Raw genomic sequence first — 13,545 nt, 5'->3', positions numbered from 1 at the left:
AGCTTCTTGTCCCCCCTGTTTTCTCTCTTTGCCTCTTTGCCTTCCCTTAAATATTTAGCTCAGCTTGATACAAATCAGTACAATTAGATGATCGTTATTCTTTTATTTAGCAAATTTGATGTTTTTTAAATGGGTTGTAACTAACAGTAAATAACAAAAATGGTAACCCGGTAACGGTGCACCCGTTTATCTATGGCAGATTTCTGACCTGCAGTTCAGTCATCAGACGAGCCTTCTTGTCAGTCAGTTGTCACATTGCCCATCCCCAGTAAATGACATCAATTGCCGCTGATTAAAAACAGACGGTGACTGTTTTTACTGCCACGCTCAGCTTTCAGTGCTTAGAATTTTATAGTGTTGGGTGTTAAGGTGTTTTTTTTCTAAGCAATGGGAAGCAGACATAAAAAGTGCATTCTCATCAATTGCACAAACATATACGACTAATAACAATAAATGAAATGAAACGAAAGGCTAAAACAGATTACTTAAAATTAAATAAAAGTACACGGTTTAAACATTGCGATTAAATTTGATCATAGTTAATTGTTTAACAGTCTCCTGTGTCATTCTCTGGTGGTGGTTAATGTAAACTTGTTCATAGGAAGTGATGCATCTTTTTGCCTCAACAGAGTTGGTTTGAATGGAACAATATCTTTCTGCTGCCTGTGCAATATTTGGAGTGATTTTTTGCCCCGTCCCAGAACTCTCTGGGTGTGTCTTGCTTATGTTCCAATAATATGTAATCAGCTACTTTGGAAATACATTGATTGTCAAGTCCTGGAATTCAGCGACAGTATTGTCTGGTTCTATGGTCAAACCTGAACTTTGCTCTATCACACTCCTTAAAAGCCCTGTGTAGTGCAAATGTCTGATTGGACAACTCTGTCTCTGTCTTTCTGTCTCCATCGACCTCTTACTGTCTCACCACCCCTCTCTGTCTTTCTCTCTGTCTCCACCTACACCTTACTGTCTTTGTCTCAAACTATCTCTTTGTCCCTTTCTCTCTGCATCCACCTATATCTTACTGTCTCTCTCTCTCCATCTACACCTTACTGTCTCTGTCTCTCACTGTCTGTACTAGTCTGCTTCTCTTTCTGTCCCTGTGACCTCTTGTCTATGCCCAACTCCCCCTGACATTCTCCCTATCTCTATCCATCTCTCTGTCTCTTCATATCACCATGTATCTTTCTCTCACCATGTCTCACCTAGACTTTTTTCATTGTCTGTGCTTCTCCGAATTCCAGTTCAATTCACATTCAAATTCAAATCAATTTTACTGGCACGACAAACACGACGCGCTGCATTGCCAAAGAGCAATAACAGCACAACCAATGACAGGAGTCGCTAGCTGTGGGTCTAAATCAGTTCAGTCCTCTCTCTCTCACTCTCTCTCTCACTCTCTCTCTCACTCAGCCTCCCTCTCTCTCTCCCTCCCCTCTCTCTCTCTCTCTCTCTCTCTCTCTCTCTCTCTTTCTCTCACTCTCTCTCTCCACAGCTCTGCGGTCTCTGGTGTGTACAGTATTCCTGTAGTCCTGTGCTCACACAATCCACTCTAGTGCCCCCCTGCTGGGACCGGTCTGGGCCCATAGAGTGCTGTGTGCTTCCCCCAGCCCCGCGGAGACGCCCCCATTTCACACAGCCGCACGGCCTTCCCTCTAACAGCCCTAAAACCGCGCATCATTTTTTTATAAAGACTATTTTATATGTACATAAAGACTCATTACTGGCATTCCGGTCAGCGGCGTAGGAGAAGGCCTGCTTCAGACAAATTTGTCAATGCTTTTCTCTCAGGTCCCGCATGCGGGCTACATGCAGCTGTCTGCCAGTGAGGTGATATGTTGTAGAAACACACAGTGCCTCGACAAATTACAATACCAATCACTTATACACGTGCTTCCTCTTTTGAAAATTCTGTTTTAGAAATTCTGTTTATAAAGCTTACAAAGCAGAGATAGAGTCCACTCAGACATACAATAACCTTCAGTGTGACCGTGTTGTGCTATGTTTCTGTAATCCCAACAAAAAAAACATCTTCAATGTACAAAAATACTCTCATGTTACTCATGCATACAAAGCACTGTATATAAGTAATTAATAAAACTTACTAAATCTAGGCCTGCGGTTCAAAGTATTGATATCAAAATCAAAATGAGGCTCAGATACAACTAACAATATTGTTTTTTCATCTGTAGAGAATGTGGCCGTTCAAATTTTATGTGGACAATGAAAGAGTCAAATTCCAATTGTTTATAGCAGAAATAATCAGCAATTCAGCTGTGTTACGCTACAAAATGGTAAAACTACACTATATGTTTGAATAATTGACTGCATAAATGAATAAAATGCGTTATTATTATTATTATTATTATTATTATTATGTTAATAAAATTGTGTTCACAAATAAGATTTTTAAAAATTATTTAACATTGTTAAATAAGTTCAACTATTTAACTTATTTTGATAAACTTTACCTGACCCACAAACATACAATACATTAATGGGGCAAACATATTGTATGTCAGGATAGGTTTATAAGATTCTGTATTTTTTTGCTAGACCTAAATACGTATAATTTTAATCTGTATTTATTTATTCATCCCCACCCCCTTTCTCTAGTGTAAAGGATTATATGTTTCTTGGTATAAATGTTTGTTTGTAAATGTGAATGACATATGCAGCTAGAAAGATTTCCCCATGGGGATAATAAAGTATTCTATCTATCTATCTATCTATCTATTTTACAATTGATATTTATTTTAAGTTGCAAATATACAAAAATGTGTACATTTTGTAAAATTAAGTTGACAACCAAGTATAAAGAGAGTAATTTTTCATCAGCTGTTTAAAACATTAATTTAAATGATGTCTCAATGCGACACATGGTGCTTAAACGATCACATTCTCTTCAGATGATAAGATGAAGAAACGCAAGACCAAGTTACATTAAATAATTTAGGAAACACTGTGTAGCATTGCTTTGGAATAGAGCTTGTTTAATTTGTGTGAGCTTTTGTTTATTGTAACTTGGCCTCATTTGGGTATCAATACTTTTAACAGCAGGCCTAGATTTTGTAAGTTTTGATAAATTACTTAACAGTGATTTGTTTGCATGAGTAACTTGGCATTTTTGTTTTTTGTTGAATTTTTTTTTGTTGAGATTTCTTTTTATACTGTGTTTGTTATGAGTAGCCTACATTGTAACAGCGTTAGCTTCACACAAAGTAAGGTAATTCAATACATTTTGATGGTATAGGATACAAACAAAGCCTATGTATTGATTACATATAAATGTTTTTCATAGCCAACTTATACTGGTGAAAATCTATCACAAGACTGTAATTATTCTTCGGTTCCCATCCAATGTTTTCCCTTTTTGATCCAAACAGCCGTATCTGTCGATGTCACATACCGCCATGTAAAGATTGGCTAAGCCATTTTTCATTGATGCTAAATTGAGTTAAACCTATTCACAAAGATCAGGTCTGAGTTGAACAAATCCAATCCATTGGTTTATCAATAGTCTATTGACAACAGGTTGTTCATTTCAATTTTTTTTTCTTTTTCTTTCTGACATATCAAAGACCTCCTCAGGGACCCCTGTCAGTGTTTCTCTTTATATTTCTCATTTTCTGCTAAAGAAAATACAGAAGGCAGTTTTGTTTCGGTTATCTATTCTGCATTGTGCAGCTACGTGCTTGTAGGTCTTCAGATTTTGTCACTGTAGGCTGTTGTTTGCACTGTAGGCTATTCTATGTAGATGTTTAAGAAATTTCATGATGGCGTCTATGAAATTTGAAAGCTATGAAATGCCATGGATTCATACGTTTTATTTGCTCCGTTTTCCCGTAATAAGGAGTTCATTTTCTTTGTTTTGTCAAGATCTCAAATAATTTATGTCATTATCTTGAAATAACAAATGCTGTTCTCTCAAAATAATGGCATAATTTTTTATTTTTAGGGGGTAGGACGGTAAGAGAGACAGTGGGTTAGGAGGATAATTGAGGCAGTAGGGTAGGGGTGAAAGAGAGACAGTGGGGCAGGGGGGTAATTGAGGCAATGGGGTAGGGGCGAAAGAGAGACAGTGGGGTAGGAGGGTAATTGAGGCAATGGGGTAGGGGCGAAAGAGAGACAGTGGGGTAGGAGGGTAATTGAGGCAATGGGGTAGGGGCGAAAGAGAGACAGTCGGGTAGGAGTGTAAGACAGACAGTTGAGTAGGAGGGTGAGGGAGGGAGATAAAGTAAGCTAATTCCTATATTAGCTGACACACACAGGTGGCCAAGATCCACATCCTTCCTAAAGGCTCAGTGAAGTCTTACTCTCAAATTCAAAAATAAATTTGTAAAGAAAACAATTACACACATAGCTCTATATTTACTAACTTACCAGAACATGCTTTTTATAGCAGTAAATATGGAACGATATGCATCATATTTTTCTTTGGATATCATTTTTAATAGTAATATTATAGGCATCACTCTGTAAAATCAGGTTAGATGGGTAGTGGTTTTAACTTTGGTTTACAATACTAATTATTGGTTTGTTGGACTGACTTTACACTTTTTGGTTATAAATTGGCCTTCTCTTCTTGATGATATTGCATTTTGCATTCCTGAGACTAACAGTAAGTTCCTCTGGTTAAGATAGTTTGGAAAATTAATGTAATGTATTAATTGTAATGTAACATTTTACAGCTGATACATATTTTTAGCCTTTTCATTCTGAATGCTACATTTCAGAAGAAATACAAATCAATTACATCTGTTCTTGCCACCATGTTCCTAGTTTTAAAATGAAAAGAATCTTAAGTATTTTTTATTAATAGTCCTCATACAGTTGTACTGTAAAATCAATGTGTTTTTTCACGAGGGGGCTGGTTGTGCTTGGTGGTTGTGTTGTGCAGGTTGTGGGTATTACTTCCGCAGCCAGATTAGGTGAATAATTAATTTCCTCTCAGACATGGAAGACTGGCTGTAATTAAAGAGAGAGCAGCGAGGCAACTGAGCTGCTATTTGCAGCTCACGCAAACACACACACACGCTCACACTCAGGCATACATAAACACGCAAACGCATACACGCACGTACCCATGGACACACACTCATTTATACTTCTACACACACGGACAGCAACGCGCGCGCGCGCGCACACACACACACACACACAGGAGGGCATCTGCTAGGGCTTGTTCTTGGATCACAGTGCTGTCATTGACTATTTATTTTAGTCCCTTACAATCACACTCTTCATGTGGCTTGCTGAGGGGGTGGTATCAAAGACGCCTTTCATTTCGCCACCCATTCCACTTAGATCGCTTTCATCGCCACCACCAGCTCTCCACATCAGCTCTTACAGTGCCGGCGGGGCTGCACTCCATTTCTGCGTAACTACACGCTCACTACCTCGCTGATGGAGGGGAAAAAGTGACACTTTTAGGCTGATGACCTTGGGGTGCACACACCATGTAATTCGTGATTTACTCATACACTAAAATCATTTTACAAAGTAAACAGATGAACTAAAGTCTGTGCTACAGACGCCAGAGGACACCGCGAAGTGGTTGACAACTGTAACTTGCTGGTACTACGAAATGGAGTCGATGTGTTCATTTCTGTGAATAACACGCTCTGTCTTAAGACGCAATAGATCATATGTACGTTTCCGGCTTCGTGAATCGTTCGCCTATGAGTGAATCTTTTTAAAGGTAACATAATAAAAATGCACAACTCCTCGGAAATGCAATCTGATTCATATCATTTTCAAATACGTGGGCGTTATAATATATATAGTAATTTCTACCCTTATTGATTAAAACCTGTTTCCTACGAGTCGTTAAGGGATGTCTTGAGTTGCGCCCAGCACCTCCGCTTCCAGTCACAATTCAGAAAACAAATACGGTAAGCAATTAATATATAACACTGTCACGACCGAGGAAATAAAACAAATATAACGAGGTCCTAAATGTTTTCTCACAACACATACAGAGATTTAGCGGACTGCGGGCTCCCTGTTGCTTTAAGCAGTGCGTTTTTTTGTCCGACAGGAGGCGTGTCTTCTCCACAGCCCGACCGGTTTGAGCCGCGCGTCTGTAGGACCGATTCGGCTGTGCTATTGGAACAAATGAAGTACTTTCTCCGGCGCTTGTAACAGTTCACAGCTCATTCTGCCTAGCTAATCGAAGGTAAGAGGGCATTTTAAAGAAAGTTTATTGCGATTATCCCCCTCGTCATTCGGTTGTATTTTGCTGTATTTATTCAACAAATCGTACCCCTCAGTTGTAGTCTTTGACATTGGAAACGAACAAATGTAACCATTGCACTGCCTTTGCGTTCGTAGGCTAATATCTGATTTTACAGGTATCTAGTTTAGTTGGACTTTTCGAATAGGGAAAAGCACATACTGTGTGGAGACGTCAAAAACAACATACAGCGGTCTATTTTAGGGCACTTTTGGGTGAGTGGTGCAATTTATTTTGGGAATTCGATGTGCTGCGTCGGGGCGCATGGTTTGCAGTTAGCTATGGTGTAAATGTCATAAAAGGTTAGAATTTGTTAGTTAATAGCCCGCGTAAACGACGTGACCCGTACATCTTCATTGAACCCTTATTTAAAATGCATGCCCCACTGACTCCTACCTTTAAGATCTTATGCGCTTCGTGTTGTGCGATTGAATCACATTACAGTGTTGTGCGATTGAATCACATTACAGTGTTATTAAATGTATGCAATACAAATTCCAACAGTCAGTGTTGTTGACGCGATGTGCTTTGTGAATTATCCGTAGATAATGTATTATCAGGCGAGGTGAAAAGTAAACGACGCTGCGCCGCATGTAAATCTTACAGCCATATGCACACTGTCTAAACATGCAGTCCTAAATTAAGTTTGTGGTCCGTTTATTTGGTGGTGGGTCGCGCAAGGTACTCATATAATTACAAAAAAAAAAAAAAAAACCCAAAGGCCGGTGCTAGGAAAGTTGTCTATTTTATGTGTGAGCTGCTGTTTGTTTAATTGGGTTAAATATCCGAGTCTCCATTAAGATAGTTTGAATTACAGATTTGCATCGGCGCCAACAGCGCGTGAGCCGGCCCCCTCCTCTTCGCGCTCCACCTCTTCCCTCACAGTGCGAGATTAAGTGCCAACCACACTGCTTTTAATGATTCTGGAGGCTACCTAAAAAAAGTTAATTTAACACCTATAAAATTAAGTTATTACAGCGCACGTTTCAAGAAAGAACAATTACCAACTTTTATCTAACCAATCGGAAACGCCAGAATTTAAAACTTCCGACATTTTATCCAAATACTTTTCATATGTACTGGCTGATAACTGTGTGAAACATTTTACGTTGTTTCATATAGAAATAAAAAAGGAAATAAATGAAATAAAATGGAGAAGAATCCCCAACAGCCCAGGTAATGCATTTAATATTTTTGCAGAGTAAGAAATATAATAAGGTAAGCGCGGGGTGGGGATAATAGAGGAAATAATTACCCCGTTCCCTCCATCGTGCGCCCAATAGTCAGGTTCCTCTCGCATAGGCCTACACAATTTTTATGACATATTAAGTGCCATACTGAAGCTTATTTAAAAGTGATTCATTTATAACCTTTCACATACATTTGCGCTGACAAGTCTAATTTGTTTTGTGAAGGGAAAACGACGAGAACATTTGAGTGTCCCTTGTGTATTTACTGAAAGCCTTGTGCTATTGATATGCATGAACCACGAACAGGGATATGATATCCTTTTCTAGAGATAAAAAAATCCTAGCTCTATTCCATCCACAATAATCACAACACATTATTTACTTCACCAGGAAATGTGTTGCCAGAGCGATTGATTCGATATACGTGTCAAAGCAACCAAGCTGATGTAGTTCTCACGACGTTTGGGTTCTCGGAAATACTGTTGACAGCCTAGGATGCGCCTTCGCAGCCGGGAAATTAATTGAAGTACGCTATAAAACGCCAGAATATTAAAATAGTTTGATCTTCTGTGATATTATGTAGTAGTTTCAACGCAAATATTTTCATCGAGGCAATCAAGAACTGTGTCTGTGAAAGCTGGCAAAGAAGTGACACATTTCATGCAAAATACTTACTGAAAATACCAATATCAATAATGAATCAAATTAAATACATTCAAATGAAATAAAAATGTGAAAACGACGACCAAAGATGTAACCGCACCGTTTGTTAATAGACTGAGATTTAAAAAAACATATCCACAGCTTTGGAGGTACTGCAGCCCCAACCAGCAAAGTCGTGTTGTCGCTGTCCGAGGTACTGAAATACAGTTTCCACCTTTTTGGCGGATTTCTATGATACGACCGTTTAAATAGCCAATGAAAGCTTATTTTTCACTCGTACATATATTTGACACACTGTACACAGCACACAGAGCACACTAATCCCATGGAAATATAGTTTTAAAGCCCATGGGGGCGCACAGACAGTTAATTTGGGGAACACGCTCCATATGCCATTTATTATAACTGGATGGAGTTTGCTATTGGCTGCTGAGCATATTATTGAATCAATTGTTATGGTTCAGTCCAGCTTTATTATTTCTACCAAAGGGTCTAGATTGTAACCTGTGTTTATTGAATCTATTTCCTTAAGCTCAGTTGTTAAACCTGTGAAAACTAGCAATATAAAACATGTGGGTGATGATATGAATGGTTCCTGCAGCATTGATTATTGCAGTTAAATATGCGCAAAGATATTATTTTGAGACACAGCACATGTTGGCTTAATGTATGGACATCAAACACAATATTCGAACTGACACATCCAACACGAAACAATAGGCCTATATTAACTCACGTATTTACATCAACAATACATTAGGTGTATAATTAATACATCAACTTAGTGTGCTCAATTTATGTTAAATAACCAATTATATGCTTGACTGTTGCAATTCTGTTTAAATGTCCTATATTTCTGTTTATGCACGAGCTTGTCTTCAGTTAACTGACAAATGTTTTTTTCTTAATTTAGAACAATGATGCCGTTTTCTGCTGAAAATATCAATCCAAGATGTCCGATTTCAAAGCAATTCTGCGAAATCAGTGGAACTTTCTACATATTAAGATATTTTCAGACTTAACTTCATACTTTTTCACCTCCCTTTAATACGGAGTGTAGCACGTCAATAGTCAATAGAGTGTAGCTGTAGCATCACCCATTCACAATGATACACCTGTACTGTATATCTATGTTAATGATACTTTCATCATTCACACACACACGCGCACGCACGCACGCAAACACGCACGCAAGCACGCACACACATTGCTTAGCTGTAGCCACCATTAGCATCCAACTTATAAATTATTATTTTTTCTCCTTCGGTTGTACCTGTACATGGTACAGTGGCGAAGTTTATTTAGTTTACTCCAACGAATGCATAATACGCAGATCTGATAGTTTTTGCAATGTTTAGATTAGAAACATTGTCGCTAAATACCAAGCACTGTTACAGCATAATCTTCCCGACTTGTCCCGGCGGTGGCACACAAGACGCTCTCACACAACTTAACGGTAAAGCGACAGCGACCTACGGAGCCACCTATTAAAATTCATACATTGATTTTACAGCGTGCGGCGCCTGCGTCCCACCGGTGGGGATGTCCTTTGCTAATGCTAAAGTATAGAAATTCGTAAATAACCGGCTGCTCTAGAATAAGATTCAAAGAAGACGGTCAAATGTATGCCAGATAGGGATCGAGGACGTTTTATGGTCAGCGGCACCAGCAAAATATGCCAAATCCGTTTTCTCTCTCTCGCTCTCCCTCTCTCGCGCACACTAATCTTGGCTCGACGTCAGAAGCTGTGCAGCAGTGCAGTAGAATGGTAGCAGAGACAACCAACTGCCTTTTAGGTTGATATCGCGATTCTGCCTAGTGCGTACGGGTTTCCTTGAGACGGTCCTGTCTGGATTTTCAACGTTTCTCCCTCTTTTTCTTTTTTTCCCAGACTGCCCGTGGATGGATTTCTCCGGGATTTGCACAGCCTAACATGGATGCCCCACCGTTCCTTGAATCGGAAGGTTGTTTCTTGGCGCAGTGAGAGACGGAACATGCAGGGATTGCTAATGGATTTGGGAAGCATATGCCCTCCTATCTAAAGTGACCATGCCGTGATCCTGCGCGTGGGCCGTCACCCTGCTTAACGTCAATAGAAGAATTTCGGGGAATCTAACAATACAGGGAATAAACACTGTGCATTATACAAACAACATGAAGATTACCTCCCCACTGATAACTAATGTGAGCTTCAGGTGCACCGTCAGGCTTCTTCTGCTGCTATTACTATGTGTGGGATATTCTCGCGGGATGCCGCATGTTTTAAGATTTGGTAAGACGCATTTCATGTTAAAAAAATTGTGGTCAAGAAAACATAGTATGCATTGTGTTGAAATGTTTTCATCCCCCTTCTTCGCCATGGTTGAGTAATTTCGGAAGCCATGGCTGGGTTGCACTTCCTAGTTAACGTGTTGCCATGACCCCTCCGGATCCCCTCAAGCATTTGTCTCAATGAAATGGGGCTCGAGCGCAGCCGAGCCTTACTGTTTCACCATATGGGTGTGTAGTTTAACACCAGACACAGTTGCCGGGGACACAAATGTAAAGCAGTCGAGTGAAAACACTGAGGTAGTCTCATAACATGTAAGTAACGTGGGAGTTTCAACCACGATACATGTTTATATTTGCACAAGGGACTTTATTGCTTTACTTAGTCATTAACTTTCACCTTAATGTGAAAATAGCTGTCCACAGATTATCCAAATTGCAAATATTTGCCATTATACTAAAATGACCTAATCCTCATCAAGAGTATACTACTCTGATTGTTTGTATCCCTGTAATAACAAAAAGTATGACAATCCGTACAAAATGTTAGGCGAATTCAAATTTCTCTCTTTTATGTTGTGGCTTTATCTTGACACAATAAGAAAGAAGCACTATGTTAGAAAATCTTCCTTCTTGTTTCTTATGTAGGTTGCATACAGTCGGGAAATGAAATCATAAAAAAACTAAGTGGGAGAAAATAGATTCAGTATACAATGAATATAATTAGGCTTACATGATAATAACACTAGTGTTTTGCATGCTTATAGGCCTATCTTATACGTAGAAGATTTTACTTTTTGTGAGTGGTATTCAGACTACAAATTCCCGCTTTAAGTTGAAAAAAAATACGGGACAGACTAAGGTTCCGGGTTATATTTCATGTAGATTGCCAGTGCTAAATTCTCGAAATTATTTAAGTATTTTAAAACATTGTAGTGGTTTGTAAACATAAGTGCTATTCTAGAAGACAATTGATCCAGTACCTTTACTAAGAAAATGATCTTTTCTCTGGTGAAAGCCTAGCCTAGTGTAGCTGGTGAAATTGTTCGGGGGAGAGGAATGTATGTGACACTGTCGACACGGGCGACTACATTGTATGCAACAGGGCACGTTGCGTTATGAACTTTTGGCAAGGATATTCAGAAGTAGAGAGAGCATATCTGTGCGTGTGTTTGTTTTGTGGATGGGGTGTATACGACCAAATAATAATGCCTGTAGAAATTACTTTGACTGTAAACATAGGCTAGACTAGTAAGTATTAAAGTCTAAGTAAAATGATTAAGTATTAGGGTCGAAGTGGCTGGATTTAATAGTAGTCGTAAAAGTGCCTCCTCGCTAATTTTTATTTTTATTAAAATTAAGGGAAGGAAAGTAAGGGCCTCCAGACATGCATGCAGCATTCACCTGTAGTGACGACATACACCCATAACCACATATGTGCACAGATAATGGTTCATGCAACATGCATGTATGTGAATGAATTAATTCAATCAAAAGCGTTACTAACGCTAGTGCAAGGAGAGGGTTACTTTTAAAAAAAGGCATTTTGTATTTTCGTCCGCTCATTGGTTGCTCTCTGCACGTTGCTAATGGCAACCATTTCAAGGAATGTATTGTTCTCTCCGAGCTCGTCCGTGTTCCTTTGAACTGAAACATGCGCTTATAAAACCAGGGAGTTCCAGTGAGCTGTGTTACAAATCCGAATTACGCCCAAATGAATGTCGAAATCCCTTCTATGGCAAAACGGTTTGTTCAAAATGTTAGGTTAGCGTGGTCAGTCATTCCGAAGGACGCTCTTCAATGATACCATGCTATCAGCAGTTTTCTCTGGAAGCACGGCAGGCTGACAACCGCAGTGCCGTTGCTCTTATATTTTCGCTAATCAGCTGATCGCCTTTCACGGTTATAGTTTCTGTGATCTATGTATCGGGTTTAGTAACCCCGAGGAAATCCACATTTGGTTCTGTTTATTTCCAACAATTGTGCGTTCAGTCACAAAGGATCTCTCTTCCAAACTGGTGTCATCTACACATTCTGAAAATCAGAGACGCCGGAGGCCCTGTTTAGAAGGCAGAACGCATCCGCACGAACTGCCACTATGGCAACGAGCTGGGCCTCGCTGGTGCAGCTTGTCCTCGCAAACTTCAGTGATTTCCCGTATACTGAGCGAGTCTGTCAGTGTCCGGGGGGTGGGGGCGAGTCCATGCCAACAAAACAGCGAGATTAGCTCTGTCATGTTATCATTGGCAGCACACTTTACACGCTAAAAGTAATCCCTCCCGATTTGGTGACTCATTTGAAATAGATCATTCTGCGGAACTGTATCTCTTCAAGGAAGAGTAACCACATAGCCACATCAGTAGCTTACATACTTTCCCCTTTCACTGCAACCCTTAATCTCCGGGCTGCCCGGTTCTTGTCAATGGTTCGGCAGTAAAATACATTTCCCGGACTCCTTTTCTATCGCTCTATTATTTCCTTCTTTGTACGGCGAGCTACTAAGGGAAGCCGATCTGTTCAGCACCGCAGACAGCGGCTCCTCACCTCAGCTTTTGAACTGAATAGGCTAAATGTTCAAATGAGCTAAAATAAGATTAGTAGAAAAGATTTTACGAGAGCACAGCATGCGACGAGTCCAAACAACAGACGCGGTTTACTGCCCTTGTATTCAAGATCCAAGGTACCACGCACACCGCGATTTGTGTTCAAAGGAAGAGAAATGTAATCCACTGTGTTTACAGGTGGATTAGGAGCAGAGGCCAGTGTTTCGAGGGGATCTGCTGTGGCGAATTCGCATCTAGGCATTTCAACCCACAGGGCCGGCATTAGAAATCCGATTTTGTTATCGAATTTTTACACAGCCAAAAGAATGTTTGCTTTTAAATAATTTTCTTGGACGGTAAAGTCTGTATAAACATAAATTTATAAATTACCGTATAATATAAATTATTCGTTTTAGTATTAGGATGCTACAAGTAGGCTAGTACTGCTAGTAGCCTAGTGTACTCAACATAGCATAGCCTATAGGCTAATAACCTATTTATTTTGATAAGACTCCTCTAGTAAAATAAATGCAAAATATAATATATTGCTTCGAAAAATATACACGGAAGCTCCTGTGAATTACACGCACCTAACTACCACCAGGCCTACTACTGCTACTGCTGCGGCTACTACTGCTACTAATAA

At 39.6% G+C, this 13,545-nt stretch overlaps 1 protein-coding gene across 4 annotated transcripts in view; it reads left to right on the top strand.

Moving 5' to 3' along the window:
- Positions 1 to 5,757: 5,757 nt before the first annotated feature.
- grik2 (glutamate receptor, ionotropic, kainate 2) overlaps positions 5,758 to 13,545 on the top strand; it is a 195,306-nt gene continuing 187,518 nt past the window's right edge. Inside the window, exons 1-3 of one of the 4 annotated variants that reach the window (XM_035416346.1) lie at positions 5,758 to 5,894; positions 6,041 to 6,178; positions 9,980 to 10,360. In XM_035416346.1, the coding sequence (XP_035272237.1) occupies positions 10,243 to 10,360 (118 nt within the window). In that variant the 5' untranslated portion in view covers positions 5,758 to 5,894; positions 6,041 to 6,178; positions 9,980 to 10,242. Of the gene's footprint in view, positions 5,895 to 6,040; positions 6,179 to 6,255; positions 6,451 to 9,624; positions 9,885 to 9,979; positions 10,361 to 13,545 lie in introns of those variants that run through there. The other 3 variants (XM_035416354.1, XM_035416363.1, XM_035416372.1) reach the window with 3 other exon arrangements.

The sequence above is a fragment of the Anguilla anguilla genome, chromosome 1 (assembly GCF_013347855.1).
Source record: "Anguilla anguilla isolate fAngAng1 chromosome 1, fAngAng1.pri, whole genome shotgun sequence".
NCBI classification, from domain to species: domain Eukaryota; kingdom Metazoa; phylum Chordata; class Actinopteri; order Anguilliformes; family Anguillidae; genus Anguilla; species Anguilla anguilla.
The sequence above is the reverse complement of the archived record's forward strand: the minus strand, read 5'-3'. Positions and strand labels throughout refer to the sequence as shown.